Below are 27620 nucleotides of genomic sequence, written 5' to 3'. Positions count from 1 at the left end.
GTTTTTTTTTGCTTATATTTCAGGACGGAATGAGTATTTGATCTATATTCTATACCAAATACATTAATCACTCAATAAATTTAAAAAATCAACTTTTTTTTCTTTTCTAACCAGGACCGGATGGAGCAATATCGAAAACTTTTTGTACCTAATTGCATTGAAAAACACTAAAATTGCACAACGGCAATAATTGGATCAAAAGCCTTTGATATCAATACCAACTAGACCGGGTACACAACCGACCCGACCCATGAATGGAACATTAGGGCTCCGCTTCTTACGAAACGCAGCACTATAAATTCGAAAACGAGGGTTTTACTCTCAGATTCAGTTCAGTTCCCTTCCCTGCCGCGGAAATTTGCCATCGTTCAGAGAAGCTTGAGAGCGTAGCGTTCATCATCCAACATGAGAGCTAAGGTAATTCATCTTTCTTGATTACATAAATTATATTTTATTTAATTATTTTCTGATGATTTGACATGTTCAATGTTTTTGGGATTAGATACAATTATGATTTAGGGTTTGAGTTTAGGTTTCTGATTCACTATGCCGTTTAATGTTTGATGTGTCTTTATTTCAATGTTGATTTCTCCTCGTAGAAATGTATATGTGAATCAATGCTGTGCTTGTTCCAAATGATAGAAACATGAATGAATGTTTTAATTTGTTCTTGTCATCGGTTTCAGTTAATTTGATGATATTTTTTAGGCTTAAATATGTTTTATCTTCTCAAATTCGGTTTCAAGTTTTTATGATTGATTTCAACTCATTTACTGAACACAAAATCAATTACAATTTTTACAGTGAAGTGTTTTTAAAAAGTGAATAATTTTTTAAAAGTATTTTTACAATTTTTGGTTTCAGCAGTTGATCTTGTACTGTAACCTGAGATGCATTGGTCATATATTTGATAGATCAGTTTAAATTAAATGTGATTGTATTGGATGATCTGCCATAGATAACTACCACTATTATCTGTTAAAATCATTAACTGTTATGCTACCAGCATTGTGCTTCTGGCTTATTAACTGAATTGCACCATTAAGATACCGGGATTGTGTGATTTCTTTGAATAATAGTAAGCATTAATATAACCATGCTGTAGCATTATGTTTTGTACTTTGTATATGGAGGATTAAATTAACAATGTTGCATAGTTCGTCATTAAACCAGCATTTTGTGGTTTTTAAGTAGGTCTAGTTGCATTAAAGCTAGAGCAGAAATATATAACCTCCTGATAGTTCTACTGTAGTCATGGTACAAGTTTGTATGGAAAGCCATTAACACTGCTTTATAACAGTATCATGCTTTGGCTGTAGATGTAATATATCGTGGTTGTTGGCTTGATTTATTTTGTTATTTTTGCATGTACTTTAACTCAATGATGTTATGTTTCAGTGGAAGAAGAAGCGCATGAGGAGGTTGAAGAGGAAGCGCCGAAAGATGAGACAGAGATCTAAGTAGGAGCATATGCAGGAGAAGAGCTTTCCATCTTGCTTTATGCCTGCTTCATGATACATTGGCCTGTTCTGGTTTAATTATCTTGAGGTTTGGTTGGGAGGGGAAGCTTCTCTCTAGACATAGTTTAGCTGTGTTGTTCCAAGACAATTGATTTTGAGTGTTTTGTAGTATTGGTGCATGTACTGTTTTGGTGGACTTGCTGATATTTATATTTATGTCTAATATAAGCATTTTAAGACTTGCATGAAAATGTGGTTATTTATTAGGACAGCAGATTAATCTGTGTTTTATGATATTCCTTCACCGGGTAAGCTTAAGATGTGGTTTTTCTTTCACATTCTTCATCTTTTGTGATTAAATACATGAAATCACGTTGATGAGGGGGGAAAACTTGATACGATTTTCATGCGAATTTTGAAATACATATGGAAGTAAGATGAGTTGTGTGGTCAAGCTTTTCACCTCGACCACTTTGCAACAGCCTTATGCTTCTTAAGCTCTTTACTTTCAAACTAAACAAAATGATAGTTATAAGTATTTTCCTTTCATCCTCTGCAAAAATGCTTTTCGAAATAGGTGAAGAAATTCCCTCTCTCATCTTCACCTTCTTCCCTTCTCTAAACGATTCCATTCCTTTTGCTCTTCTCAAAGACAGTCCAAACCCCTAGTCATGTCCGGATGTGGCGCGTACTCCTGTAAATGTGATTTTTTTTTTTATGTGCCTCTTAAAAGACATTAGGATTTCGGGGTGTTAGAAAGACTTAACAAGCAAGAATGCTGAAATTGCTAAGATGTCATGATTGGTGTGAATCCTGGATTCTTCACTTGAGTTTTTAGTTATCGATGTCATTTCGCCTATCTATAAAAACAAAAGTCACAGTTTTGTGTTTTCATCAAGGCTTGCGAAAAACTCGTAAGGAGGCAAAATCTTCCTTGGTCAGCTAGGGAGTTCCTTCCCTACTCAAGTGGAGGTTTGCATTTTTTTTAGTAACACCATATGCTGTTAAATATACTACATATTTAAGTTCTATGGTTTGGACTTTGTCCTTTTTCTTAATCTGAATTCTTTGGAGTTTCTGATTACAACACGTTTTTAAGCTCAAATTAAATTTGTTTTCTTGGAAGAATGGTTTGGAGTTGGTTCATTAGGAACCTTCGCTTTGGAATTTTATTTTCGATTAATATACATAATAATGTTCAGTTCCTACCATCGAACAACACAAGTGGACTGATGTTGGCTTGATTCTAGCAGGTTTTAGATTCATACTTATGGTAAATGTAAATGCGTTGAGGGTGGCAGATTTGTTTTTGATGATTTGCTTGTTAGAGATGTGGTTACTTACTTGCACCTCGTTGTTCTCATGCTATGTCAATTGTGGATTTCCCCAGAAGGGTTGAATTCTATTTTAAATGGGGTGGAATAGAGTGAAACCGGATCATGTGATTGTGTCTAGCATCATGCCTGGGTGCTCGGATTTGAAAGATTTGCAATCAGGTAAGACAATTCATTGATTTGTGGTGAGACATGGGGGATGGTAGAAAATGTGTTTGTTTACAATTCCCTTGTGAACTTGTATGCAAAATGTCTCTGTGTAATTTAATTTGATGCCCAAGATGTGGCTACCTAGAACTCGTTGCCCTCATGCTATGTGAATTGTGGATTTTCTCAGCAAGGTCTTACACCCTCCGCTGCTATTTAATTGTCACTTTTTGACTTTCTACACAAACCAAGACAACAAATATATTTTACTACTTTTGATGCAACAATTTATCTTGGATTTACTGTGAGACATGGTATGGTAGAAGATTTGTTTGTTTGCAATGCCCTTGTGAACTTGTATGCAAAATGTCTACGTGTAACAAAAGCTCAAACGCTATTCAATTTGATGCCTCGTCGCGATGTTGTTTCTTGGAACTCCTTGTCAGTGTGCTATGTGAACAGTGGATTTCCTCAGCAAGGTCTTAAGGTTTGTAATGAAATGGGACAGAATGGGGTGAAACTGAACCCGGTGACTATGCTTAGTATTTTGCCTGTGTGCTCGGATTTGCAAGATTTGAAATTAGGTAAAGAAATTCATGAATTTGTGATGAGACATAGTATGGTAGAAAATTTGTTTGTTTGTAATGCCTTGGTGAACTTGTATGCAAAATATCTGTGTTTAGGGAAGCTCAAGCAGTATTTGATTTTATGCCTCATTGAGATGCTATTTCATGGAATGGAGTTTTAACAGCATACTTCACAAACAAAGAATACAAGAAGGGTCTTTCCCTGTTTTCTCAGATTAGCAAAGATGGAGTCACAACTCAACAGATGAAATTACATGGAATGTTGTCAGTTGTCACTGATGGATGCGTGGAGAATGGACGAATAGAAGAGGCGATGGAGATGTTTAGGAAGATGCAAACAATGGGATTTAAACCTGATGAAATAACAATTAGCAGTCTCTCTCTCTCTCTCTCTCTCTCTCTCTCCCTCTCTCTCTCTCTCAAACTCTCTAGTAGACATGTAATGGTCTTTGCAAATGCGATGCACGGGAATGGAAAATAAGCATTTTTTCTCTTCGAGAAGATGCTACTATCAAGGGGCAAGCCTGATTTTGTTACTTTTACTTGTGTTCTATCTGCCTGTAGCCATTCAAGGCAAGTAGAGGAAGGAGTCCAGATATTTAACTCAATGAGTAGGGAACATCGTGTAGAACCTGATGCTAAACACTATTCATGTGTGGTCGATATCTATAACCGTGTTGGTCGCCTCGACGAGGCATGAGTTTATACAGAGAATGCCTATGGGACCACCAACTGCTATTGATTGGAAAGCACTCCTTGGTGGTTGTAGGGTATATAAGAATGTGGAGTTGGCGAAGATTTCAGCTAAGAAACTATTTGAGATTATTCCAACAGCTCTGAAAATTATGTTACCATATTCAACATTCTTGTTACTGCCAAATTATGGAGTGAAGCTTCAAAAATCAGAATGATGATGAAAGAGAGAGGAATTACAAAAACTCCAGGATGTAGTTGGCTTCATGTAGGTAATAGAGTTCACACTTTTGTTGGAGACAAAAGTAATATGGAGAGTGATAAAATCTATCACTTTTTGGATGAGTTGGTTGAGAAAGTAAAAGTGGCCGGATATAAGGCTGACACTGATTATGTTCTTGGTGATATTAATAGAGGAAAAAACTGAGAATCTTTGTAACCATAGTGAGAAGCTTGCTGTTGCATTTGGGATACTTAATTTGAATGGACAGTCGACAATGCGGTTTTTAAAAATTTGAGAATATGTGGTGATTGTCACAATGCCATTTAGTATATGTCTAAAGTTGTTTGTGTGATTATTACTGTTAGAGACTCCTTGAGGTTTTATCACTTCAAAAATGGAAGTTGTTCTTGTAAAGACTTATGGTGATTATTTGACTCAGATTATTGGGAATAAGAGGTCACAATGACCCTATTTGAGCGTGTCTAACTCAAATTTCATCAGATTGTTCATGACTCTCTCGTGCGTATGAACCCACTCGCTCGACTCGTGGCGATTCTGTCTACGAACTGTCTCTTAGATCATGTATTTTATTCTCTCAATTTGTTCCAGAGATCGTTCATGTCTCTCGAGCTCAGATTGCTCCCCTCTCTTGTTGCATTATTACATAAGTTGATCAATCAAAGAGGATCTTGAACCAGCTTTTGCAAATGAAAGATGATCCAATTGTACTGTGTTCATTGTTTTTCAGTTTGATCCATTTCTGCTGTAGTGCTGTCTGTTTCTACTGTGTCTTTCCGGAGGATATTGATTTTTTACCTTCAAGTTATCCAAGGTCGGTTCATTGATTTCAACTTAATTTTGTTGTTACTGTATGAATTTATAATTTTAATTTGTTCCCAGTAACTTCTGCTTTTCTTTATAAAAGATTGTACTATTTTAATTTGTTTAGGTTAGATTAGATGTGAATGTGATTGGATTGGGTGTCCTGCCATATATAATAATGCATTTTTATATGAAACTCATCTACTGTATTTCTTTTGGTGGTGAAATCATCTACCGTTTGCTGCTACCAGCATTGGGTGTTTGTCTTACCGCCGAAAGTACATATTATGGTGAAGTGGGCCATTGAGATGCCAGTGTAATTATATAATTTCTTAAGGAGTGACATTAAGTTCATCTTTGAACAATAAGTATTAATGTAATCATGTTGAAACTTGTCACACGCCCAAAGGGCCAGATTGTAGACAGTGCTCTAGAGGATTGAATTAATGATCCTGCGTTAGTGTTTGAGTTAGCATTTTGTGAGTTTGTTTGTAAGTAGGGCAAGTGGCATAAAAACTACTGCAGAATAATAATATAGCCTTCCTGATAGTCATTGTTAGTGTTGTCTTCGTACAAGTTTGTATGCAAAAACTATGAACACTGCTTCATCACAATATCATGCTTGGCAGAAGATATTATGTACCTTTTCAATATCATTCCTAGTGTTTTCTTCTTTTCATGTTAGTCTAACTCAATACTCTTATGTTTCAGTGGAAGAAGAAGCGCATGAGGAGGTTGAAGAGAAAGCGCCGAAGATGAGACAGAGATATAAGTAGGAGCATATGCAGGAGAAGAGCTTCCCGTCTTGCTTGATGCCTGCTTCATGACATGTTAGCCTGTTCTGGTTTAATGATCTTGAGGTTTGGTTGGGAGGGGAAGCTTCTCTCTAGACATAGTTTAGCTGTGTTGTTCCAAGACAATTGATTTTGAGTGTTCTGCAGCATCAGTGCATGTACTAGTTTGGAATACTTATTGATATTTAAATTTATGTCTTATATAAGCATTTTAAGACTTGAATGAAAATGTGGTCCTTTTATTTATGCTTCAGAACCCTTGCTGATATTTTTTTCTTCATCTTTTGTGATTAAATACATGAAAGTCATCTTAACGAGGGGAAAACTTGGTAGTTGTGAGACCGTTTTCATGTGAATTTTTAAACATACATGTTTAAGTATGAATAATGATGAATATTATGTGTTCAAGCTTTGCACCCTGTCCACTTTGGTATTCCAACCAAGTCTCTTAGATGTTCATCTTTATAATGGTATCAAACTAAAGAAAATAATAGTCATAACTACTTTCCTTTCATCCTCTGCAAAAATACTTTGAAAATAGGTGCAATATTTCCCTCTCTTTATCTTTAGATTATGATGTAACCTAGTTTATCTTTTTTATTTTGGTGGATAGAATAACTTATTGAACTTTATTACCTTTTCATATAAAAGCCACTGGCTTAGTTTTGCTTAATGCACATTGAGATATAGAATTGTCGTCTATCTATGAAATAAATTATAAGCATGCAACATATATGAATAAATGAGCTGGATTAACATGAAGAGACCCTCATCATCTTCCTACTTCCACCAACATCAACATCATTTCTTCCTTATTCCACAAACTCTTCGTTTAGTGGAGGTACTCCAACCACCACTGGACATAAGAGTATACCTTGTTGCAGCCTTCTCCCCTATTGGAGCCATTGCTGGGCAGCTCATTTGCGCCACATTCTTGGTGTTTGTCGAAGTACTGGATTTGCGAGTCATTTTCTTCCCTCTGTCATGCCTCACCAGTTGCAGCCAAGTATCAATGGTACCTAAATTCCTTTCTCCCTTGCTGGTCTCATTTTTCAGTAAGGTAGGATCGAAGACCTTTTAATATTTTTGGCCTAGATTGATGGATGTTACTGTGAGCCCTTGAAGAAAGTTTTCTGAGAAAGGAACGAAATCCTCAACAAACGGACTCGGTTATTTGAATGATAAGATGCATAAATCACAATTTTGAGCGTCACTTTGTCTAAGGAAAAAGAAAGTGATTTTATTCTTGACCTTTCATTCCTTTGTTAGCAAATATAGGACGGTACTTTAATGTCTTCTATTAGTTCTTACTTTGATCTTAATTTAAATTTAGATATTTTATTTAGTTTTTTGATAAAAAATATCTTTGTTTTTTCTATAACAAGTGCTTGGTTTGCATTTTTTTTAATCAAACCAACCATATGCAGTTAAATGGACCTGTTTAAGCCTAATTTGGTGTATATGTTCTATGGTTTGGACTTCTTCATCCTTTTTTTAAATCTGAATTCTTTGATAAAAAAATTCCAAGATCTTTTCAAACTAAATCAAAACACTATTAATGTATCATATGATTTGCAAATTTATCTTCTTTGGAGTTTCCGACTACAACTCATAATTTTTATACGAGAAATGATATTTGAACATCCATTTAGTGACAACTTTTGCAACAATTTTCTCTTTCATACTTACATTATTTTTTACTTTCTCTCTATTGCTATGGTTTCCGTGCCAATACCACTTTTTTCTTTGTAAAGTATGGTTGTCAAATAAGTTATCACCAAATTGGTTGTTCAAATAACACTCCTCTTTTTATACACCCAACTTCCTTAAGCTCAAATAAAATGTTAGTTTTCTTAGAAGAATGGGTTGGAGTTGGTTCATTAGGAGTCCACACGAGTCATGTCATTTTGGTAAGATCATAACAAAGCCCTGTGCATGTGTTGTGTATACACCTTGATTTATTATAAAGTACTAAACGTCATTCACATGGCAGATACATGCATCCGAGTGTCCTACAATGGGAAAATTTGCAATCAAGCAGTCAAAAACCTTCTAATTAGTAATCACATTTTAACTGTATCTCAGAATGTCAACTGTGTAATCAACATCAGCAGCGAATCAAATGTTTCATTTTATTGCCTTAAAAACTAATTCAACCCTTTGACAGGAAGGCAAATCACAACAACCAGTGACTTGGTGTCTAGATCCTTCCCATGTGCCCAATTTCTGCTGCATATCACTTTTTAGTTTAAGGCACAAACAATCACTTTATACAATCAGCTCTCTCCTTCGAGAAAGTCCAAAAAGAGGACTTAAAACGTGAAGTAGTACTGCTGTTTACAATTGAGTAGCATTTTAAGTCACATTAAGGTCTAACTTCTCAAGTTAGCAATATGTACGCATTAAGGGCTTAGGATGTTTCCAAAGCACTTGTAAGAAAAGGGGAGTAAAGGTCAATAACCTGCCAGATTTGAGCATTTGTAGTTGCACTAAATGATATAGTTGAACAGGAGAGTGTAATAATATATTGCTAAGATCAGATAAGAAATTTGTGTTCTAAGAAGCAAATAAACCAATGACAAATGTATATTACAAAATTATTGAAAACATTAAGAAGCCTCAATTCACAAAGCAGAGTTAAATTTAAACCATGAGAGAGCGTGCAGTCAGCAGCGAATTCTCTGCTTTGAAACTTCCATTATTCATCTCTAAATTATAAATTCAAACAAAATTTCAAGCTAAATTATAAATTCAAACAAAATTTCAAGCTAAATTATAAATTCAAACAAAATTTCAAGCATTCAAGTACTAAAGCTGAGAAAACTACTTTCATATCTGAAAGAGGTAAATCCCTACTTACATTCTTTTCTTATATATTTCTCTCTACCCTGTTAACTGCTTGAGGTCGTATTGCATAGAAAGTCTTTCAACAGTACTTTGGCTCAGAACCCCTTTCAAATATAACTCATTCAACAGGGTAGCTGCCAACTCCATTTCTTCTTCAAAAGCAAGTGCTTCAACAAGAATGTTATAGGTCATCTCATTAGGCATGCATCCTTTGTTGACCATCATCTGAAATATCTCTATCGACATGTCTATTCTTTGAGATTTGCACAATCCAAGTATAAGTGCATTGTAGTTATCAACATGAGGCACATAGCCATGTTCTTCCAAAATCCCGAATATCTGGAGAGCCTCGTCGAGCATTCCTTCCCTACACATTCCTCTTATCAAAGACGAGTAAGTATAGGAATCTGGTGTGAATCCATGCACTGTCATCTCATATAATATCTGAAAGGCTGGATATGTATTCCCTTTCCTACACAAAAGTGTAATCACATTTTTGTAGAAATCAGAAATAGGGTAGTTTTGTTTTTTACCCAATCTTTCAAGTATTAAGAAAGCCTCCTTCACCATACCTCGCTCACAAAGCAAGGCAATAGCATTGTATGTTCCTCCATTAAGATGAAAGCGCCGATTAATCATTTGGTCTAGACACTGAACTACAAGATCCACCCTCCCTTCCTTGCAGAGACGAGCAATAATCGGATTATAGCTATTAGCACTCACCTTGAATCCACTCTTCGTCATTTCATCTAAAACTTTGAAAGCTTGTTCGATTCTTCCATCAATTGAAAGAGAAGTGATCAATACGTTGTAAGTAACGACAGAAGGAGCCTGACCATCTCTATCCATCCCCGCCATAAGCTCGTACGCTTCATCCCATCGCCCTTCATAGCACAAACTCCTTAGCAGAATGTTATGACTCACAACACAAGGTTTAAACCCTTTCTCTGGCAATTCTTTAAAAAGCTTAATAGCATCTTCAGTTCTACCTTCCTTACACAACCCTGTCAATAACACATTGTAGCTAACCAAATTAGGCTTGCCGCCCTTTGCAATTATATCATCTAGCAGCTTCATTGCTTCATCTACTCCCCTTTCCTTATAAGCAGCTTCAATCAAGATAGAATATGTAACTACATTTGGAACAAGACCCTTCTTTATCAACCTATCTAAAATCTGCATACTCTGATTCAATTTCCCATACATACAAAGCCCTTTAACCAAAGTATTATAAGTAACAGTATTAGTAGGAAAACCATTCGCTTCCATTTTTTCAACCAATTGCATTGCATACCCAACATTACCTCTCCTACACAAATAATTAACCAAAAATGTATATGAAGCAGCATCCGGTATAATACCTGAACTCACCATAATCTCCATAACCCTAACAGCTTTTCTAGCTTTACCAGACCTACAAAGATCATACAAAAGCTGAGTTGCTTGAGTTACCTCAGGCTTATTACCCTTACCAACTATTTGTTCCAATTGAAGAAATGCATCATTGAGTCTCATTTCCTTACTTTTACGGTCATTCTTCCCATCTTTCCAATTGGGCAGGTTAAAAACTGAATCTTTTGAGGGAATTGTGATGTGGGTCGAAGCTAAAACCCTAGAAGAACACTTTTTCTTCAAAGTGAAAGTGAAAGTGTTATTGTGAAAATTAGGAACATGATTATATAAGAAACTGTAACCGTTTCTTTTTGATATTACATGTAAATTTGAAACTGGAGAAACTGTATTAAGTAGTGTGGCCATGGTTGAATTGAAGGATATGGTTTATGCAATGTAATGATGCAAAGGTTACAATACATAAATCAACATTCTTGGTTTTGTTCTACTTGGCAATGTTACAAACACCTTAAGTGCTTTTACCGTGACGATGATGATAATAAAGATTGATACAAAAATGAATTGAGTGAGAATTGAGAGATAATACCGGTGAAGAATTTCAAAACTTGAGAGATTGATTGATTCTGTGTTATGAGATGAATTCAGCAGCGTCTGCCACGTTTCTATGGTTATCCTTTAACATAAGGATACACAAGCCCACCGGGTAAGATCAAATGGGTTTTTTGTTTGGGCTTAAAATGTTTTTTTAGATCCCTTAATTTTTCAAAAATTATGATTTTGAGCCCCTTGGCATATGCTTGGAATTTATGAGTGTGCTCCTCTTTAAAGTCTCATATTTGATTCTCCCGATGTTAATTTGGTGGGTTAATTTAGTTTCTTAAAAAAAAAGTTATATATATTAAATAAAATACAATAGATGAGTGTATGTATGAAAAATAAGGGTAATTTGGTAAATGGTTTCCTATAAATGTCTAGAATTTCACTTTTAGTTTATATTAAAAAAATCGCATATTTAGTCCTTGATTTTCCGCCAACATGTTTAGTGCTTGTAAAAAATTTCATCAGCATTTTTAGTCATTGTAAAATTTTCCGTCAATATTTTTGGTCCCTTAAAAAGTTAAAGGAAGTAAACCATCAACCTCTTCTAGTAGTCATACCAGCACGAGAAATGCCCTTCCATGGACTTAACAACACCATTGAAACCTTGCATCACCAAAACAATGTGATTGAAGAGAAGAATGACGACCTTCGTCGAATGGAAGAACTGCAGGTAGAAAAAGAAATGATCGATCGCAATTGTGAACGCTCCCTAACACCATAATCCTATCGAAGGAGAAGAAGTTACACCCATGAGAGATCAAAGTCCCAATGATACTCTCAGGTTGAATTGAAAAACCAAGAAGGTCCTTGCGACCAAAATACAATGTGGTGGAAAAATCGCGTCTCTTGTAATATCCCAATATTTGTATATATATTATATAAAGATTTATTTTATATTAATTTTTGATAATTTTCTATGATGAGTTATTTGTCATTTTAAGCATTTAATTAAAAGTAATTTTAAAAATTAATTGTCTTACTTTTAGAAAGAGAGTGACCAAGTCATTTTTGACCAAATCAGTCCTTTAGTCCAACACGTGATGCTACTACTACTTATAATCATGCTGATTTTTAGGCCATTAAGTTTCATTATGCTCTTATCATAACTCCATGAATTTCTCTCACGTTTTCATTCACGTTAGTTCAGTTACATGTAATGTCATTTAATTCCATTAAACCATATATGATTCCTCTCCACATTTTAGCTATAGCCTTTTGCCAATTGCTCATCTTGATTTCATTCTCTCAATTTTATTAAACCTTCTGTGCTTGGTCCAACCTAACCATACCTTAATTATCTCTATTGTGAATAAATCCATTAACCCAATTAACCCCTTTAGTTGCACGTCCCTTCCCACATCGACCTTGAATTTAAATAACATTCACATATATTATTCAGCCACACAAATATATTAGTATGTTACAGTTTTAATTACCTTATTATATTCGACTCTTGTCTTATGAAATGGCAACCCAACACTTATACTTCCCTCCCTCTATGCCTTTAGATATTTTTCTGTAATGGCCATATGATTTTATTGGTCTTAGTTAACATCCTTGATATTTTTCTGAAACCACAGTCTCCATCACTTTAAAATTCTCTTGCCACGCTAGTAGCAAGTCTTACACTTTCTCGACTGCAAACCTTATGTAGAAAAACATATAATAAACAACACCCTAGAAACCCCCTTGTCACGTTCATTAGAATCAGGGCACATGGTTCTCCATATATCAACGGTCAGATCGTCAAAATAATGTCGGGAGCGAGGGAAATTGTATATGTATTGCAGCAGTGAAAATGTAGAATGAGCTTAGCATATCAAAAGATCAATGACTTAAAGGTGAGAGTCTAGACCATGTTTAAATGAAAATGATAGATTATGATGTTGAATTTGATATGCTCCTTGATTTAATGGATGATTGAAAATATTTATTGTATTTTATTATTTTTCTTGTAGTTGCTAATTAAGAATTGGTGAGTTGCAATTTTGTTAGAGCATGTGATTTGATGAATATGATTTCTTATTTGTGCAATGAGAAATGTTGTTGAGTTAAAGTGACTTTCGTTGTATATGTGGTTGTGTTAAAGTTTACTGATTTTGAAGTTTAGTGATGATGTGAAATTCATAAGAGTCGAAAAAGTTTGTAATTTATAGAAAAGTGCATAGCATGCATATCATTGCATTTGCTGGATCTTTAAGTGTCAAATGAGGCGATTATCATTATTTCAATGAAATTCTAAGTGTCAAATGGGCGATTATTATTATTTCAATGGATTTATAAGTGCCAAATCGGGCGATTATCATGATTTCAATGGAATTCTAAGTGTCAAATGGGGCGATTATTATTATTTCAATGGATTTATAAGTGTCAAATGTGGCGATTATTATTATTTCAATGGATTTATAAGTGCCAAATGGGGCGATTATTATTATATGCCGAATGGGGCGATTCAATGGATTTTTAAGTGTCAAATGGGTCGATTATTATTATATGTCAAATGGGGCGATTCTTTATTATATGCCAAATGGGGCGATTAAAACTATTATGCCAATTGGGGCGATATCCGGATCATGATCTATTTGCATTCATGCATCTGCATCAACATTGAATCTTGAGTCTTGTGTTTGTTCTTATGGTATATTTTAAAGTGATTAATATTTTGAATTAAAAAGAAATGTTTTAGCACAATTCTTTGATGATGGTTGTATATTCTTATTTGATGTTATAGTTTATTGTTGATTTTATTTCATGGGTGTTGAAGACTAACCCTTACAACCAACATTTTAGGTACCAAAGGAGACTTGATCTATGTTTGATGTTTTGCTTGAAGTGTGTACGCGGGGAAACAAATATGGGTTTTTATTTGAGTTGTAATTTAAAATAGTTTTGAAGTTAGTAGTTCGTAGTTAACTCGACTTGAAATGTTAGGTTCGTAATTAAATTAGTCTAACTGTTTTTGTTATGTTCTAGTTATGAAGAAACAAAAATAGTCTTGTCTAAAAAAAAATAGTCTTATTTTTCTAAAAGAAAGAATTAGACGTAACATATTAGGTTAAAAATCCGGGGCGTTACATCTCTCACGTTCCTCATCTCACGAGGAGGACGAACCGGTTCCCAAAGGTCCTTTAACAAGGAGGATCCAAGAAGCAAACATCACAACAAGTTTGGAGAAGCCATCATGGATTGATCCGTACTACGAAACCACATATCCCGAGGAACACATCGAGAACATTGAAACAATCTTCGACTATCGTAACATAAGAGGAGCGATTAAATGTAGGCTCTTCATTGCAATATCGCGAAAGGGAGCCATGTTGTGGCACAATTGCTTGAGAAAGGAGTCCATCAACTCATGGGAGTAAATATGTAGATAATTTACTGCCTAATTCAATGCACCAAGAAGGCAAGCTAAGACGGTAGATCTTGTAAGCCATTTTCCAAGGGAAGAACAATTAAAAATAGATTCGATAGAAAAAATGATATCTGCGGTAGCCTTGAATAAGGAAAGAAAATAGACCGGTAGATATGACATGACAAACTTCAGGAGAACCAATCGACTCCCCATAAATATTCAGGAGAACCAAGCGACTCCCCATAAATAATTTTCTGCTCTTCCAAACTCACAGTCTAGACTTAGTATGATCAACAAGAAGATTCCAAAAATATAGTTTACGAGAATCACCACCAATTAATAAACCCAGTTTAGACTTTTTTAGGTGTTCTTTCGGTGGACCAGAGGTTGTGCAGTGGTGGAGGCTGTTTGATCTTAGAAAAGGTGGATGGGAGATGAGGACTGGGTTTTCTGTTACAAGGGTGTTCTTTTGGAGGTGAGTAGTGACGATGGGTGTTATGGATGTCGTTTGTTCAGTGGTCGATTACACAAGAGTAGGGTTGGGAATAGGTCTGGCCTGTTTTGGCCTGGCCTGGCCTGGACTGTTTAGTAGATAGGCCTAGGCTTAGGCTTTTTAGAAAGCCTGTTTAGTTAAATAGGCCAAGCTTAGGCTTCAAAAAAAGAGTGTTAAGCCTAATAGGCCGGCCTATTAATACTTATTTATTAAAAAATATTTTTTTTATATTAAAATAATTGCATATATTAAAAATATAAACATCTTTTTCTCTATCTATTAGTCCCTTAATAGGCTTTGCTGTTATAGGCTTTTATGTAGGCTTTAATCTAGTTGAAATTTACTTGTAGTGAAATAGGCTTTTAAGTAGGCTTTAAGACATGTTTAACCTATTTAGTAGGCCAAATGAACTATTTGATGACCTTAATATGAAGTAGACCTGTAAGTAGGCTTTCAGGCCAGTCCAGGCTTTTAAATAGGCCAGGTCAGGCCTAGAAAAATGGCCTATGATAGGCCAGGCTCTAGCTTGTGATTTATTTCGTAGGCCAGGCTCAGGCCTATCAAAGCCTGGCCTGGCCTGGCCTATTCCCACCCCTACACAAGAGTCTTTTTTAGGTGGTTTGTTTATTTTGGTGGGTGATGTACTTTTGGGTGTTGATCGCAGGGGTGTCTTTGTTGGTTTTTGTTTTCAGGTGTTCCGCCTATATACAACATCTTTTGTTTATACTTCACTGATCTCTATTCGTCTTGTGCATGGATCAAATATTTAATAAACTTTTGCTGATTCAAAAAAAAAAAAAAAAAAAAAGAGAAAGGAAGATACACTCTTTTGCAATTCGGCGCTGCTGAAGTCCCAACCAACCATGCAGTAAACAAAATTATCCCAACTATCTGGCTCTTATGAAAATCCACTTTCAAGATTTAAAGAGAATCAGATGGACACTAATTTTTTTATGTGTTCATCAGTCCTCCTTCTACCATGTTTAATTGTATCGATAAGGAGATATAATTTTTGGCATATAATATGATGGGTTAATAGGCTTTTATCCCGTGCCATTTAGGGGTCTTTTGGTGTACCCCCTATAAAAAAAAACTTGGAGATCACCCTTGTAAAATGAAGATTATTTGGTTTACACCCTTGATGTCATCTGACTGGATTAATGAGCTGATGTGGCACGCTGATTGTGTAGTAATGGATGAAATGGCACTGACACGTCATAATTTTTAATTTTTAAAATTATGTTAAAAAGATGAAATACCTAAAATACCCTTAATGATAAATTACAAAAAAAAAATCCCATTTCTTTTTCTCTCTTCTTCTCCGGCGTAAATCCCCTTCTCTCTTCTTCCTTTTCTTCTTCCTTCTCTTCTCTCCCACCTTCTCTGTTTATCTTCTTTCTTTTCTTCTTCCTTCTATTATCTTCATCATTCTCTTCTCTATTCTCTTCTTCCTTCTATTCATTCCCACTTTCTCTCTTTTTGTTATTCCTTTTCTTCTTCCTTCTCTTCTCTTTTCTCTTCTCTCTATTTCTTTTCTTCCAGATCATACCCTCCACCCCTCAAATCAAGAAACAACAACACAACAACACAATCAAGAAATTGAAAGAGAGGATTTTCGAATTTTGAAAGACAGAATTTTTGAATCTGGGTTTTTGATTCTTCATACATGGAATTTTTAACCACTTGGGTTTGATTTTCGATTGGAAGAGGAAGCAATCTGGGTTGATTTTTGATTTGATGATTTGTTTTTAAAGAAGTTGTTGTTGTTGTTTTACGTTGAAGTTGTTGTTGTTGTTTCCGATTCAAATTTCATTTGATGTTGTTTTTCTGGTTTGGAATTGGTTTAAAGAAGAATTTTGTGTTGTTGTTGTTGTCAATGATGTGTTGTTGTTGTGTTGTAGTTGATGTGTTGTTGTTGTGTTGTTGATACTTGATCCAAAAATTGAAAATTGATGAGAAGGGGATGGATTGGAACAATCAGGAAAGAAGAGAAGAAGAGATTGTTGTGTTGTTGTTGTGTTGATGCTGTGATGTTGTGTTGCTGGAAAAAAGATGAGATTGAAAAAAGAGAGTGAGGAAGAAGATGAAGATGAAAAAGAAATAAAAAAAACAATCAATTAAGTTTTTAATAAAAAAATTCAAATGGAATAAAAAAATTACAAAAGAAATAAAAAAGCCAAGTAAGCGTGCCAAATATGCAATTTTATACGGTCAGCGCTCCATGTCAGCTTATGTGCACAGTCAGATTGGTTCAGGTGTGTAAACCAAAGAATCTTCATTTTTCAAGGGGGAATCTCCAAGTTTTTTTTTTATAGGAGGTATACCAAAAGACCCCCAAATAGCAGGGGGTAAAAGCCTATTAACCCTAATATGATTAAATATTTTTGACAAATAATATTGAAATACACTCTTAAGAGTGTCTAATATTATTCTTATTGTGGTGGTGTTGTTTCTATTTTAATGAGATTTAAACATTTTTTAATTAATATTTTAAATTACTATTGTATCTGTGTTGTTACTGGTTTAAAATTACTATTTTACACAAATCGAGACAATCAGTAAATGTTACTATTTTTGATACAATTGTTTTTACTTTTACAATAATGACGTTATTAATTTAATTTTCATTTCATATGTTTCTCTCTGCAATAAATATCTACGGGTAATATTGGTAAAACAATATCTAATGTTGCATTGGACTTTGAAAGTGACAGTTAAATAGAAAAAAAATTTATCTAAAAGTGACAATTAAAAAGGAACGGAGCGAGTATTTCTGTTTTGATTCGTTGACAAATCTGGATTCAGATAATTGCAGCTCTCGAATGATGGAAAGACAGATTCCAAATAGAACAGCAACCTGGGTTTATGGTTGCTATAGCATCAATAGCTGCTGATTTATTGGCTTATGTCGTTAAGAATAGAACATTGCAATTAATGTTAACCCTTCCGACACATGGCTTGTACTTTAAATAATACTACTACTACTGTCATAGTACATTAAAATACATTAATATATGTTTTTTAAGGAAATCAAAATACATTAATATTAAGAAGCATCAAATAATTTTTTTTCATTATAAAGATTTCGTGGACTTGATCTACTTCCAATCTTACAATATATTCCATATGTAGAATTTATATCTAGCTATGGTATCTGACATATTGTTTCAAGGGCAAAATGTGATGGAATAGTTTGCACCACCAGAGCAAGTAAAAGTGCTAGATTTATCATCATATGCATAACTATAAGCTTGAGGACATTGATTCTTAAAAATCATTGAATAGGTATTTGGTGGACACTTATCAGGTGAAGCATATGATCCAGTACAACAATACTCAGGTTGGTTCAAAGCCAAACAAGCACTCTTGCAACCAATCACACCTCCATCTGACCCATCAACTGCAAAATTTGGAGGACAAACTTTGTTCACATCATTAGGGCAACTACTTGCTTTACAATCCCCGGAACCACCTTGCGGCGTTATCGAAACCGGTAGATTGAAACCATCAACAAGACTAACATCATAGAAATCTTGTCCATTATTTGATGCAAGAGTGAGTTCTACCAATGAAACTGGAGGGGTTCCACCAGCACCATTGCATGGTATTTGACCAGATCCACAATCACCAGTAGCACAAACAAATTTGCCTGTTGCATCTGTTGAACATTGAGATCTTGCCCAGAATCTACCTGACCAAGGAGAAGGGATGTTGAGAGTGTTGGAAGCTTTGGATGATAGCTCAAAACCGGTTGAAGATGATTGTGAGCCTCCACCTCCAGTTAGTGTAGCTGGCCATATTGTAAATGGACAATTGTTTGTGATTGTGAATGTTGCTGAGTGAGACCCTATACATACATAAAAATTTGTTAGTTATTCAAAATATAAATTACTTTAAGAGCTAAGAACACATAATTAATGAAGAAGATATGCAAGAAATTAGAGCTTAATTACCTGAGAGAAAAAGTGTTGATAAGGAAAGCATGAAAAGTATACCAACTTCCATTTGTGAATTATTTTGATTTTATTTTCTGCTTGGTTGATTTTGTTTAGGGTGTGATAAAATTTCAACTCAATATGGATGTATATATAGGACTCCTTGAACGTGATGATACCATACATAATTAATAGGTTCTTATCATATATTGTGTTTGATTAGCACATAAAATTAAATAACATTTAAATTTTAATATTTTTATAATCATGATAATTTTTTTTTTGACAAAGTAATCATGATATTAATGTGTTCAGATTTCGTTTATAGTAAAATAGGTATGTTATTTAAATAATTTATGTTTTATTTTATTTTAAGGAGAAAGTCTACTATGGTCACAACCCCAAATCAAAAAAAATTATTCACACTCACAATAAAATGAAAAAAATTAAAACAAAATTAATTTAGTCACATCAATTATTTTAAGATACTAATGTTTGCAATTTTGCAAAATAATCAGATATGACCTTGTGGGATGTAAAATTCTGTCTATAGTTTATAATTTTGCTGCATTATAAGGCTAGATTGGAGCCACACCATTTTTTTTTTGCACACCACAAATTAGGGTGCAATAGACTTCTTTTTTTGAGGGAAGGTGCAGTAGACTTAGAATATCTCATCAACCAACTTTTGGATAGTGCAAGAATAAATTTCAATTGATTAGTTTCAATTTTTTATTAATGCAACAACCTATCATAATATTGAATTGAATTTGTTTTTTAATAAATAAAATATGGAAACACCAATAATTACAAACTTAATTCCTTAAAATTATAATAATTACAAACTTAATTGGAAAACTAGATAAACAGGAATGTTTTTTTTTTTTGGTACAGCAAATTAGTAATATGTTATACAAAATATATACTTTTCATTTTAAGTGAATTATCATACACTGAATCTAATTGCCTTGAAGTTTATATATTTTTTTGGACACAAATTGTCTATGAAGTATTATTGTTATTTATATTAGTGATGATATGTAATTATGTATTAACTCGGTTGAAAAAATATTGAGTTGTTCATAAGATCCAAGCTCAATTAACAATACCAATATTTTTAAGTTGAACATCTTCACCATAATTCGAATTTGGGACCTTATAATTGCATGTGTGAGTTTTATGCGGAGTTTGTCATTTCATTTACTTAAAAAAGAAAAATTGAGTTAACCAACCCGTTGAATCTAGTGAAAAGGGTTGGAGACTCATGCAACCTGGCGAACTAAAATTTGATTTTCAAAATGGCATGCTTAATATCCAACGGTAGATGATCCTCTTCATCACAAAACTCTCCAATTTGATGCCGAGCTTGCATCTCAACCGTAATTACACACACCCTCCCTTTTTAACATTAAAAACACATTCTTTCATTTTTATAATGAATGATCAAGATCACAAATAAGAAGGAAAAAAAAAAAAAAAGAGACAATGTAACCACCCTTTGTACACATCCTTTTCAATAATTTTCTTAATTTATCATTTGTTTTTAATTAAAGTACTCGAGGAAAAATCTATTTCCCTTCAATAGTTGTTGCACACGCCACCCCCGTCATTTCTAGGTTATGGAGTTTCTGATTTTCTTACAATTAATCCTTTTGCCCTATCAACAACATTAGGGCAAAAGATAGCACGGAAAAGAGAATTAGTGCAAAGGAAAAGAGGAAAAAATAATCACAGACAAGACAAACATAATAAATGAGCGAGAGGTAGAAGTGGTTGAAGGTAGAGAGATCACGGAGAGAAAATGCATAAGGCTTGGAGTTGTTGTGATGGAAGAGGGGAGAGAGGATACTAGAGTTGAGAGGCCAATTTTTTATTATTTTTTTTGCAGAAAAGAAGAAGATTTTTTTTTTTTTTTTTAAGAAATGAGAGGCCAAAGATAAATAAGGGCAAAATAAGAAGTGTATTTTTTTTTTAAGCTTATTAGTTTCTTTTGAGCTTATTAGTTTCTATGCCGGTCTAAACTTAGGATAGAAATTATAAAGAACGACCATGACAGGATTAATGAATGATTTAATTTACCATATCCTCGTAAGCATCAAACATAAGATTTAAACATAATTTGATAGCTTTATTATATCCGGTCTTCTTATCCGGGCCAACAAACATTCTTTATGTGTGTCACTTCCTTATGAATTGGATGAATTCAGTTGTCTTATGTACGCTGGTAAAGTGCTTTATTTTGAGAATCATATCATTACACTTCTATTGATCAAAGAAATATCATGATTTTCTTTGATCAATAGATGAATCATTTGATCTGATTCTCTTGTGAGGGCGTGAATATAAGATTTATTTCCTTACCTCTTATGTTCACGCCCTCACAAGGGAATCAGATCGAAGGATTCAATTGCAACCAAATAAAAAATTGTCCCTAACTATTTTTATTACTAGAATTAACTTGAATTGATTTCTATTATATCTTGTTCTCGATTAAAGATGGAAATATGTCATGTCGACCTACAAGGCCTACGCCTTAGTCTATAACAGGTCAGGTCTGGCTAGGTTTTTTCTTAAGTAGAGAAAACATAGACTTTTTTTAGAAGCCTATTTAGCTGATAAAGTCATACATTAGGCCATAAAAAAATCCTATTAGGCCTAACAAACCGACTTAAATTATAAATTTGTTAACATTTTTTGATAATTTAATCTTATTAATATACACTAGTTTTTCACATATTTAAATATATTACTACACTAATTTTTCACATATTTAAATATATTACTACACTAGTTTTTCACATATTTAAATATATTACTACACTAATTTTTCACATATTTAAATATATTACTACACTAGTTTTTCACATATTTAAAAAATCCTATTAGCCATAAAACACTAGTTTTTCACATATACACTAATTTAATCTTATTATAAACTATAATTGAAATATAATATATACTCAAATTCTCTAAAAATTCATGTTAAATATTAAAATGAAGTTTAATCTCAATGATCTATTTATTCCACATGCTATTTAAACTTAGACCGCATTACTTATTTAAAGATGTTTATATGAAATAAGCTTTTAAACAATGCTAACATGTCACATCATATTTTTAAAAGACTAGACGCAAAACTAAAAAATAAACCTACGATAAACCACATACCATGTTTGAGCCATAAAAAATTTGACGGATCAAGTTTAGAACTTACAAAGTCTAGCTCAACATAGCCTATTCATACCCCATTTTTGATGCTACACGTCTCGTTCATAGTAGTCTAGTCATGACTTTTATTGGCTATGTATGACATCTCATACCTCCCTCCTATCATGATGATTGGCCTCTCTCACTTAGTTATGTGAATTGAATAGTAAATGAATAAGTCAAAATTATTGGCTAGTTTTCCAGGAAACCTTCGTTTTCATTGACCGGTTGATTGCAAATAATCTACATTTACTCCATCACTTAACGCCATTGATGCCTTGCATTATGTCATTTACTAACCCTTACTATTATGAGTGCGATGACTAGTCATCATTACTCGCATTACTTCTACACTTTGTGATTCAATTCATTTTAACTCTTATTTAATCCCACTCTATTGTTAAAATTTTATGTTAAGAAGACTTTGTTGTGTTATGTTTGCTTTAAAATTTTATTTTTAATTAATTTATGCACATTATAATATATATTTAATTTAATATTATTTGAGTTGAATCCTTCGATTTTGTGGACAATCTTAGATTTTACGATCTTGCTATCTTGCTATCTCTATTAGTGGATAATATAATAGAGCAAATGTTTTTTAAAAGAAAAAAAAATCAGAGAGAAAAGGAGTACCTTGGTCGGTGTAAATTTGAAGACAATCATGAATAAAAACTAAATTGGCTCTTTTCATAAAGCTTCAAGCCTTTTGTTTTATGTTTTTTAAAAAAAAGTGAAATTTGAGCACGATTAAATTGAGGATAAGTTCAAGCTGAATTCAATTGTTTAAGTGTGCCTTATGGAGTTTCTAGTAGTGGTGGTGGGTCTATTGGTGTCTTATTGAGAGATTGAAGACAGAGAAAAAAATCTATAGTATAAAAAATCTATAGTATGATCAATGTTCCGTTTCAATCAAATAGTTAAAAAAAACTTTTCTAGAGTGAAAAACTTCCACTTTAAAAAAATGGTGAATGAACGAATTATTATTTTTTAAGGTGGATTGAATAATCTTTTTACAACAATCTTGAAATGAATTACTTTACCCTTGAGATTCTAAGGTTAAATTTTACCACCGATGTCTCGTGGAACATTTTCAATTTCCACAATCAACCAGTTGTCACCACTTAGAACTCTTCAACCTTGCTCATGCACACTTGTCACTTGAAAGTGCAAACAACCAGCCACGCATCACAGTGACCTCTACCCTATAAATGCACTCTTTTTCACCTTCATCTTTCAAATCAAAACTCTACTCATAAATAAACAACATAGTAATTGAATTACTTAATTGCAAGTAGTTTAATCACTTACCATGGCGAAAAGCAAAGATGATATAAAATATGGAACAGCACAAGCAAAGCTATCAGAAGATGAAGTACTGAGGGTACGCTACAAGCATGGTACACCACTTGAAGGAGGAAAGATTGCAGATTCTGAACCAGTTGATTTGTTTTCAAGTGCACAAAATATTTCAAAGAGTGATCAACAACAACAAACTGCAGATTCTAATCAATCTCAGTTGCAACGTGATGACACAAAAGATGGAGAAGGAGATTCTACTGATTTCACTCCTGGTGCTCCTTGTTTACCTCACAAGAACAAGCCTCAAACACTTGGTCATAAATTTTAATGATAAAATAAGAACATAGAAGTATTAATTATGTGTTCCATATGTATATTAATTTTAACATTAATTATGTGTTCCATATGTATATTAATTTTAACTTTTGTGTGTGTTTTCTGATACCCTTTTGTTACCTATGTTCCCTTTGTGCATGGCTTATATTATATATATATATATATATCATGTCGCAATTATGAAAACTTCTATAATACTCCTTAATTATTTAATTTTGAGTTAAATAGATTAAAAAGATCAGTTGGTATGTTTATATCAAGATGCTTTGATTTATTTAATTCCTTAGAGCTGTTGTATATCATGTGTGGATAGTCATCATTTTCTATAATTACCCGTTTGAAATTAGGTCTAAATAAAAATGGATTTCAAAAAACATTGAATACGGTTATGATAAGATCTACGACATGCTTAGTGACGGAGCCCTACGATCATAGGTCTACTTTGTGAGATTTTCTACAACTTTGTGTCGATTTTAGGTTTCGGTTGATCTAAATTTTCGCAAAGTGGTGTAGTTTCCCACTCGAAAAATTTAAATAATTCAATTATAGATCTATTTTGCAAGTCTTTAAACAATTTTTCAACTGTTATAGTTTTCTGCGGTTTCAAAAGTGGCATACGTGATTTTTGTGATGCTTATACTTGACATATTGTCATGTCAACCGAAAATTCTCTCACTTAACAATCGTAATGTACAAAAAAAGTTTCATAATTTATATATAGTTGTTAAATACGTAATTTTATAAGTATTCACCTTAACTTTGTAGTCAAACTCCGTCATTTCAACTTCGTACTTAATGTTTATTACAACTTTTTTTTTTTTTTTTGGATCAAGTAGCCTAGTGGCTAGAAATTCACTTTTAAAGTGAATAAGTGGGGTGTCCGGGGTTCGAACCCCGGCCCCTGCATATAATAATGCATTGTCCCTGCCAAGTGAGCTATGCTCACGGGGACATGTTTATTACAACTTTAATTTGTGTTTATATATTATAATTAATTTTAGTAGCCCACCTGAGCTTTTTTTCTGGCTCCGTCACTGGACATGTTTGATTTATCAAGAATATTAATAATGAATACCTGGATGAGCGTTGACATTCTCTTAACAACCATGATCTCAAACAAACAAGGAGGAAAGATGATCTAATCTAAAACACAACAAAGGATTAGCGGTGGCTGATTTGATTCTTCCTCAACTGGTACCTTTATGTCTCAAGTTCTCTTCAGATAGGTAACATGGAAATTTCATGCAATGTGGTATATAAATCATGTTTATTTCAAACCGGTCCAACAAAAAGCTTTAGTGTGATCAAAACTGAAGTTTGCAAATTCAATATTTAAACAAATGATACAGAAATGGTTATAACAATAATAACCTCATTAACTTGATTGCAGAAAAATCATAACATAATGTTTGTATCGATACCAAAACTTAAGAATACAACATAAAATACAAGAGACTCCTATTAAACCAAGACATCCTTAATGACAACAACCATATGAAAGACCTTAGGTGTCATGTCTTTGATTAGTGGTATAGCTATTATAAAGTTAGTCTCCACATGTTCTATCATTTAACAACCATAACCTATACGGTAATGGATCTTGTAATTTTGTTATTGAAGCATTATATGATTAACTTATGTCACTATATAATTTAAGTGGTCTTTTAATACCTTTAAGTACTAATACTTTCTTAAAGGAACTAAGGCACGAATTGTGTAATTTTGTCAAAAAATACTATTAAAGTTGTATTAGAAACTAAACATTTTGATCTCTTAAACTTAACTCAGTCGATAAAAATATTGTCTAATATATGCAGGTGCCGGAGTTCGAATCCCGGACATCCTACTTGTTTAACTTAAGAGGTGAATTTACAAAAATTAGGTTACTTGACAACAACAAAAAACCAAACATATTTGAGACAATTTTCGCTTATACAACAATTATTATGGAACATATGGATTAATTTTTTTTTATTATATATTGTCTTTTTATAATATGTGGGATAAACAAACGTGTGAATTATTATGGGATGAGATGGAGCGAGTAATATACAAACATAATTAACTGATCTTTTTTTAATTGATATTTTTTTTTAGTTTTTCTTTTTACAATATTCACGTAAAAGGATATATATTTTGTGGTCAAAAATAAAAATTTAATTAATTTGACCATATTCAATACTATCATTATCAAAATACCTTTCAATAAAAAATATTCTCATAAAAAAAATCTAAATGAAAGGAAATAGTAGTTTCAAAAAAAATGGTAAATTAATATTTATAACATGTGTTTAGTTAGTTACTTTTTCTTATTATTCAAGAATTGTTAGTTCAACACTAAAAAATTGATATTAGAACAATAAGAAACAGAGATCAAATTTATCCCAAGGATAGTTTTTGGACCATCATAAGAAATATAGTTTAGTATCCCCCTGTCGCAATAGATCGAGCTCGTATCATACGCATACTTATAAACTATGTGGTCCTACATTCCGAGACGACCAAAGTTGATCATGTGCTCAGCACATGGGTGAGGATGAGACAAGGAGCGGAAAAGTTTAAATACATCGGTCAGACGATTTAGGTCACAATTTTGACGCAGGGAGATAGGAGGGGACGTAACGAGGTAACCTCCATACAGTTTTTGGCTTGAAGAGAGGATCAACCTGCATAAAAGGGGGATTGAGTCAGAGGAGAAGTGATCACTTTCATAGAAAAAGAAATGCCATTACCCTTCGCTTGAAAAATTGAAGCATGGGTAGTAGCAATCGTACTCACAAGAAGTACATATGGCGTCCAACGTGGGACCCGGTAAAATTGACTTGGGCCACACTTATTTGAACAAACAGTTTCCTAGCGAATTCTTCATCACTCAGCAATGGTAGGTCGCAATGTGACTTAATGTTGGGTATTTCTAAAAAAACAAAATATGATAATATAAAAAATTTATTCGAATACATTGTCAAAAACTCCCATAAATCTTAACGTAACTAAAAACTAATAAAGCAAAACAACGAATAAAATTGCAACCTAAAAAAACCTAAGCATGTTTGACGCTAAACTACAAAGTTTCATTTATTCATGTCATTAGAGCACCAACTATGATTCAAAAATTACAATGCAATACCATGTTCTTTCGCAATCACTAATCAGGCAAAGCAAGACATCCGAAAATTTATGTGGTCATTGGGAAAATGAAGAATGAAGATTCAAGAGGCCAAAGGACACTTTACAAAGGGAGGAATTCTGTTCTGAAGATCCAAGACATTTTACCTTGAAGAAAACACCTCAACACGCAAAGAAAACACGCGTTTCAGCATAGAATTTGCCATGAAGCGCCCAGACGCACAAAACGGGGGCCTAGGCGCCCAGAGGAAGGTTCTAAGAACCCAAGCGCATGATGTGGGGCTTCAAGCGCCTGGCACATGAAGAATTGCGAAAAAGTCACTTTTTGTGACTTTTCGCCCGTGAAAGCCCTTGATTTTAGCCTAAGTTAGGTGGAAACTTTCCCTATAAATATTGTCTTCTTCATTCACAATTTCTCATTCAAAACTGGAGATGTTCAAGAGGAAGGCGATTCTAGGAAGCCAAGGAGGTGTTCTATCTTCTCATATCTTTTCTAGGGTATGGTTTTATCTTTTTGTATTTTTTACTTAGTTATCATGTGTAACTAGATATCTATAGGTTAGAGTTCTAAGATGAACTTCTGTTTATTTTTTTAGGATAATTATTTAATTTAATGTTGGTTATATTTTAGTTTATTTTCTGTTCGCTATTAAGTTTTAGTTAGTATTTATTTATTCCGACGAAGTGCAACCCTAGATTAGGTACTTAGGTTGTGACATGACTTAATATTGTTATTACTATCTGGATGCTTATATCTTGATATTTATATCCTTATACTAATAACTACCTATTTAGGAAGTAAGTGATTAATAACTAGACGAAAGATACCGAAAGCGAGTTGACCCTAATAGTAAGTACTTAGCAGGTGATATTACTACTATTGAGTAAAATCTATTGAACATAGGATGTAATTAGTTATTAATAAGGGAAACAAGCATCAAGGGGAGTAAACCTAGTAAGACCATTATCTTCGACCTCTTGGTAAGGTAGACGTTGATAGGGTTGT

The 27620-nt window shown here is 33.5% G+C and overlaps 3 protein-coding genes and 1 long non-coding RNA gene across 4 annotated transcripts; 2 read left to right on the top strand and 2 right to left on the bottom strand.

Annotated features, from left to right (window-relative positions):
- Positions 1-232: 232 nt before the first annotated feature.
- On the top strand, positions 233-5992 carry LOC112418991 (uncharacterized). The gene is made up of 3 exons (XR_003008985.2): positions 233-417; positions 1399-5276; positions 5978-5992. It is a non-coding gene; the product is annotated as an uncharacterized lncRNA (long non-coding RNA).
- Positions 5993-8601: 2609 nt separating this feature from the next.
- On the bottom strand, positions 8602-10946 carry LOC25487021 (pentatricopeptide repeat-containing protein At1g79080, chloroplastic). Its single transcript, XM_013608866.3, has one exon. It carries the CDS (start codon positions 10663-10665, stop codon positions 8944-8946), a length of 1722 nt encoding a protein of 573 aa, XP_013464320.1. The 5' UTR covers positions 10666-10946; the 3' UTR covers positions 8602-8943.
- A 6821-nt stretch (positions 10947-17767) lies between these two features.
- On the bottom strand, positions 17768-18756 carry LOC25487020 (thaumatin-like protein 1). The gene is made up of 2 exons (XM_013608865.3): positions 18662-18756; positions 17768-18555 (listed from the first exon to the last, which is right to left on the bottom strand). Exons 1-2 carry the CDS (start codon positions 18711-18713, stop codon positions 17876-17878), a joined length of 732 nt encoding a protein of 243 aa, XP_013464319.1. The 5' UTR covers positions 18714-18756; the 3' UTR covers positions 17768-17875.
- A 4320-nt stretch (positions 18757-23076) lies between these two features.
- LOC25487019 (SEED MATURATION PROTEIN 1) lies at positions 23077-23611 on the top strand. Its single transcript, XM_039830153.1, has 2 exons — positions 23077-23539; positions 23576-23611. Exon 1 carries the CDS (start codon positions 23163-23165, stop codon positions 23478-23480), a length of 318 nt encoding a protein of 105 aa, XP_039686087.1. The 5' UTR covers positions 23077-23162; the 3' UTR covers positions 23481-23539; positions 23576-23611.
- The last annotated feature ends 4009 nt before the right edge of the window (positions 23612-27620 follow it).

Source organism: Medicago truncatula, chromosome 2, assembly GCF_003473485.1.
Source record: "Medicago truncatula cultivar Jemalong A17 chromosome 2, MtrunA17r5.0-ANR, whole genome shotgun sequence".
NCBI lineage: Eukaryota > Viridiplantae > Streptophyta > Magnoliopsida > Fabales > Fabaceae > Medicago > Medicago truncatula.
This window is presented reverse-complemented; position numbering and strand designations above follow the sequence as displayed.